Source organism: Suncus etruscus, chromosome 2 (genome assembly GCF_024139225.1).
Source record: "Suncus etruscus isolate mSunEtr1 chromosome 2, mSunEtr1.pri.cur, whole genome shotgun sequence".
Taxonomy (NCBI): domain Eukaryota; kingdom Metazoa; phylum Chordata; class Mammalia; order Eulipotyphla; family Soricidae; genus Suncus; species Suncus etruscus.
The window spans coordinates 113794721-113800915 of NC_064849.1; the positions used below are offsets into that span (position 1 = coordinate 113794721).

General features: G+C 54.3%; 1 protein-coding gene across 1 annotated transcript; it reads right to left on the reverse strand.

The window, feature by feature from the left end:
- Window positions 1-984: 984 nt before the first annotated feature.
- Window positions 985-3526, reverse strand: CCNO (cyclin O). Its single transcript, XM_049768127.1, has 3 exons — window positions 3137-3526; window positions 2018-2203; window positions 985-1470 (listed from the first exon to the last, which is right to left on the reverse strand). Exons 1-3 carry the CDS (start codon window positions 3524-3526, stop codon window positions 985-987), a joined length of 1062 nt encoding a protein of 353 aa, XP_049624084.1.
- Between the last annotated feature and the right edge of the window lie 2669 nt (window positions 3527-6195).

Below are 6195 nucleotides of genomic sequence, written 5' to 3' on the forward strand. Positions count from 1 at the left end.
CCTTCAGTAAAATGACTCCTGTAACTTGAGGGGGCCAGGTGGAGCAGGCATCTCTAAATGTTTTGTTCTCCGTTGAATGAAAGCACAGAGTACATCAACTTCTTCCACACTGACTGGGAGGATCACTTTTTAAGTTTTGCCAGAAATATGGAAGGGGGGGATTAAACTGGGGGGTTATAAGAATTTAGCAGACTGGCTAAGGATGGATCTGAAGCAGATCACTTGCAATCCTGGTGGCTAATATTTAAATGCTCCAGTGTGCTACTTCCTAAAGATGGGGTGATAAGACTGCCTCAGTTTGCTGGCTTCAAGTAGTGAGTCTGCGCAGAACAAGTACTGAACTCAGGATGGCTCCCACTACCAGGCTCAAGGAGCTGGAACTGATTAACTGTGGGACAGCTGGGTAAAGGAGCTCAACTTGTATGGGCCATTACTACCTGATCTTTCTGGCATCACATCACTTGTTGGGGGTAGTTCTGGCTTCACCCCAACCCACTGATCTGTACAGTCTCCCAGGCTGTTGAGTCCCATTCACTTAGCACCCCAACTTCTCCAGACAAATCAGTAGTGCTGGGACTCCATTTTGCCTGACATCCACCAGTACTTTGTGCTTGCTTCCTAGGTAAAACAGTCTCTAGATGCAGGCCTCAGAATCAGACCACACAATCTTCACACCAAGGGGGGATGGACTCTAGTCCTGGGATGTCTTCCCCACCTCCACCATGAATAAACATATCTAATAGTCACTTTCAAACAAATCAGGACAGTCTGTTTATTGGGGAAAGATTCTCTGCTCACTCCTATAGGCAGAAAAATAAATAAAGCACCACTATTATTATACACTATTTACAACATGCAGGGTGGCCTGTGACCAAGTGGAGTCTGGAGCCCCTCTGTGGGCCAATTCTGCACTTTCAAAGCATGGGAGAGATCCTGGAGCCCCATCAGTGCAGGATGGTGACACAGGAGGACCAAGGGTCTACTTTATTTCAAGCTTGGGGACAGGTTGCACTTCTGGCAGATCTGCAGGGGAAGCATGTGAGTCAGGGAGGTGCCATTGATGGCCACTAGCAGCTGCAGTTTGCCCAAGCAGTCTTCAAACTCTTCTTTGGGGTGCTCACTCAGGTGCGAGTCTACAGGGCTCGGGAGCTGCAGGAGCTGGTCCGCCAGCGCCAGGCAGCAGATGGCCAGCAGGGATGGGGTGTAGTTGGTGAAGGCATAGTCGGCCAAGCTCAGCTCTGCCACCCCTCGAGCCACGGTATGTGCCTCCAAGGCCTCGGAGACTGGCACCAGCCCAGCGTCCACTCGGGCATGGGTAAAATGTTCTAGGAAGAAGCTGATGGTGGGTGCCCCCAGGCTGAAGTGCAGTTTGTGCAGTATGATGCATTCGAGGTTGCAGAGCTGCTGGTGGGAGAAGGCACCACAGCAGAGGACTAGCAGCTGCTTCACCCTTGGGGGGTGCACCTCCACCTGTAACGCAGGGGTCGCTCAGCCTTTACCAAAGCGGGGTCCAGTTACCACATGTGAGGTGCCCGGAATCAAACCCAGGTCCTCACACGCGGGAAATATGTGCTCTATACCGCCTCCCCCCAGAAAATGCACCTATCAGCCTGGCACTAAAGGCCACGCCAGTCTCAAACTCAGGAGATCAGTACACTCTATGCTCCCCGCATTATTTCTAAGGTCACCTGGAGGTACCTCCAGACAATCTGTCTAATTCCTGTCCAGTTCAATTAAGGTTTAAGAATGTTTGAAGGTACCTCTTCTCTTCCACCTCCCACCCACCAGAACAGGGTGAGCCACGAAGGATAAGTACTGGGGTTGACTTAAATCCATTTCTGAGAAGTTGCAGGTAGGAATTAGTGGAGTTAAAGCTGTGGAAACGTACACACTTGCCAAAAAAAACAAAAACAAAAACAAAAACAAAAGACTTCAGCTCTCCTTCCCCCGCATTAAAATCCTGTTCTCTGGGGAGGCGGTGGTGACCAGGCCTGCTCCCTCCTATCCAGGGAGGTACCTGTTTGCAAGCAATAAGCAGGGACGTGACCCCTAGCAGCTGGAAGCAGTCGGCGGCCACAGGCGTGGTGGTAAGGAAGCGGTCCAGAATGTTCACGGTCAGGCACAGCGACTCGAAGTTGAGGCCGAACTGGCGGTGCACGGGGATGAGCCAGCTGAGCAGTTTACAGCGGGACTCAGCAGTAACCTGCAGGAAGGGAGGGTGGAGCGTGCCTTGGAAGACCCCACCCCTGCTCCCCAGTTTCCCTGAAACAGCAGCAGGAAAAGAAAAATAAAAAAGGTACTCTTGGGGCCGGAGAGATAGCATGGAGGTAAGGCATTTGCCTTTCATGCAGAAGGTCATTGATTCAAATCCCGGCGTCCCATATGATCCCCGTGCCTGCCAGGAGAAATTTCTGAGCATGGAGCCAGGAGTAACCCCTGAGCACTGCCGGGTGTGGCCCAAAAACCACAAAAAAAAAAAAAAAAAGTACTCTTTGCTGCGTGGGTGGGCAGGGAGCACGTAAGAATTAGGAACCTGGACTCAAGCCCGGAGCTGCGGGGAGCTCGTCTATACTTTACCTGGTGTGAGTTTCAGGGCAACTCTTTCGGGGAAATGGGGTTTGGGCGAAGCAGCAAGCTCAGGGTTGTAAATGAACTCGCCCTGGGTCGGTAGGAGTCCAGACTGGGGCCTAGGAACCATCTTAAATCCTCTGTATTCTACCAATTCCCCACCACTAAACCAATCTGGAGACTTTGGGCAGGTGTCTTGGGCTAAGGCCCCACTCTTTTATATAGATTAGATAGATTAGATAGACATTATATATGGATATATATTTTTCTCTCATCTGTAAAGTGCCCATCCCGACCAATCTGGAGACTTTGGGCAGGTCTCTAGAGCTTAGGCCCCACTCACATATAAATATATATATTATATATAGATATATTTTTTCTCTCATCTTAAAGTGTCCATCCCAACCGGGCCTCGGGGAGCCGAAGCGGGGCTGGGCACCAGCTGGGGCGCGCTTCGAAGCGTCCAGGAGCGGAGGAGGAGGAGGAGGAGGTGGAGGAGGAGGAAAAGGAGGAAAGCCCGGGGAGGAGGGAGAAGGGCAGCGGGGAGCGGACTCTACCGGCGCCTCACTTGTGGCTGCCGCGCCAGCGACTCCCGCGGGTGGAAGCGGCTCTCCCGCTCCCTGCGGAAGGCGTAGCAGCTCTGCCCGTAGTCGCGGAAGGTCTGCAGGTCGAGCTGCACCAACGGCTGGGCCGGGCCGGGCAGGCGGCTGCAGCAGGCTCGCGCCGCCGAGGCCGCGGGGCTGTCCGCGCCTTCCGAGCCGGAGCTGGGCGTCTCGAAGAGGTCGCACACGCCCGAGTCTCCCGGGAGCGGGGACGGCGGCAGCGGCAGCAGCGGCTGCTTCCTCCGGACGCGCGGCCGCCGGCTCTTCTTCACCGGCGCCCGCAGGTTGCGCTCGTTATCCCGCCCGCCGAGACGGGCGGCGGGGCTCCGAGGGCTGCTGGAGCAGGGAGTGACCATGGTGCCGCGCACCGGGCTGCGTGGTGGGGCCCCGGCCGCGGCGGCACGGAGGCGCGCGCGGAGTGGAGCAGAGACACGGACGGGCCAGCGGCGGTCCGGCGAGGCCCTAAGTAGGCGGCCGGGCCCGGCCCTCGACCACACCCCCGGCCGCTCACTGGCTGGGAGCCGAGCGGCACGAGAGCCGCGCTTTCCCGGCCCGAGAACCGCCACGGGCCGGCCGCTGGACGCGCGGAAGGAAGCCCGCGGCCGCTGGGCCTCCCCTGCGCGCGTCCCGCGTTCCCCGGGCAACCCAGAGGGGTCGTGGCGGGAGAGTGCGCGCCAGCTCTTGGGGAAAGGGTGGGGTGACCCAGGACCACCATGGAGCCCGAAGTCCAGCAGAGTCGGGGCCAGGCGCTCGGGAAAGAGATTTTCCCGGGGGTCTGGGTAAGGGGATGTTACCCCCCCCCCCCGCCCAGAGTGTCTTTCTCCCTCCCCCATCTGGTCCAGATAGCACATGCACTTTCGCTCGTGCCAACTTCCTTGGTCACGGTTCGCCCTAACCGGCACCCGAACGTTTCTTTCCAACTGCAGGATCTGACCGAGTCGCACCTTTTGTCGTATTCATTCAATGAATAAATAAAAGTCCTGGGTGGTGGTGGATGTCACCCCTCCTCCAACTTTCTGTCTCTCTTACCTGATGGTCAGGCCAGCCCACTGCTGGGAGGGGCCTGAGGTTGGTAATTAAGGATGGGGGGGATGATAAGAGATTCAGAGATTCAGCAAGAAGCCTCAGGAAGAGGCAGGATGGAGAGATGACATGACAGTTGGGTGCAGAGAGGCTGATTAGCTTAGAAGTCACACTTGGTCAGGGTCTGTTTATAACAAAGCTTCATTGTAACTGCTAACTTTTACTGACTGCTTGTAGATCGTTTGCTCACCGTTATCCTGTACCCTCAGACCCGCCAGGCCAAAGAAGCTGCAGGCGCCTGGCCAGGCCGAGAAAGGCCTCACCATCCATCCACCATCATCCACCACCATCCAGGACATTTTATTCATTTAATTAATACAACACCTTGGACGCTTATTTTTAGGCAGGTTCCTAATTGCCCAACACTGCAACTTTCAGGAGACTGGGGGCGATTTCATTGTGCACGTCTGACTCTGCCCTCAGAGGTCACTCTCAGTTGGGGCTCGAGGGAGATCGAACCCGTGTCTGGGCGTGCCAGGCAAACGCCCACCCAATGATTAGGAGCGAGTCTAACCTGCCAGGCTCCCGCGGAGCTCCCAAATAGCGAACTGCCCCCAGGACCGTCTGGGAGCCTCCGACCTGCCTGCCGGACTCCTCCCAGCCCTGCAAACTGAAGCCGCCTCTGCAGCGCGGTTCGGGAGCGCATGCTGCAAGGGAAGGCTGCATGTCTGCCTTTCAGTTGCTCGCTCGCAGCCCGCCCTCAAGCGTCAGGATCCCGGTCCAAAGCAGTCTTACCTTCTCAGAGAGAGATGCCCTGTGTTTCTAGTCCTTGCTCTACTTCTTTCCGGGAGGGAATATCCATCAGACGCCCCGAGCAGAGCTAGTGAAGGGAGGCGCTGTCCCCGCATCCCTTGGCAGAAGCGAGGCAGTTTACCAAGAGCTTGCAAGTTGGGTGCACACCCTGCTGTCCTGATAAAAACTGGAGAACGCTACGAGGAGAAAGGGCTTTTGGGGACACAAATAGCATTGTCAACCCGGATGCAGACATGTCTGTCCAGTGGCACAACCCCATGGCCTGTTGATTTTTGCAGAGGTACAGCAAGAACACAGCCAGCCATTCTTTCCAGAGAAAGCTGGCAAATATTGGTCCTCACAGCGTAGACCTGCCCTGAGGAACTGAGTGGGGTGTTGAGGTTGTCCCCTATAGTGAAAGGAAAGGCATGGAGGGCGGTACTGGTCAGCGCTACTCCTGTTTCTCTGGAACTCTGTGCTAGGGTCCTTAGTCTTCAGACCCAATGGATGGTATGACTGGAGAACCTCTAAGAATCACTGTTGTGCAGGTGCCAGCGCTCCCTGTCTCCCCTCAGATGGTTTTCCAGGAGCCCTTTATGGAAAGAATAAATGGGTCTGTGAAAACCATTAACTCCCCCCACCACCACCTTTGAGTTTTCTGGGTGAGGAGAAAAAGAAAAAACAGGAAGTCATATATATATATATATATATATATATATATTTTTTTTTTTTTTTTTTTAAAAACTGGGTTGTTGGGCCATATCCAGCTGTGCTCAAGGATTACTCCTGGCTCTGCACTCAGAAATCACCCCTGGCAGGCTGGCAGACCAAATGGTTTGCCTGGAATCGAACCGGGTCCCTCCCGGGTTGGCCGAATGTAAGGCAAATGCCTACCACTATACTATCTCTCCAGCCCCGAAAATAGGAATTCTGACACTTCAATACATCTAAGATAACAGTGGAAAGAATAAAGTCAGCTCCAGTGTTCAGAATTGTTGCTCCTGTGTGGAAGTGATCTCTGAGTCTCGTTTTTCTGATTTCTTAAACGTAAGTTATATTTGCCTGGGAGCCAAACGACTTGGAAGTGGAAGCAAATTTATTTTCTAAGTATTAAATCTGGGTACTTTGATCTCTGGTTCCCCTGGGCCGTCAGAGTGATCCCTGAGCACTTCTGGGACCCAAATCAAAATTAATAAAAATAAATATAAAC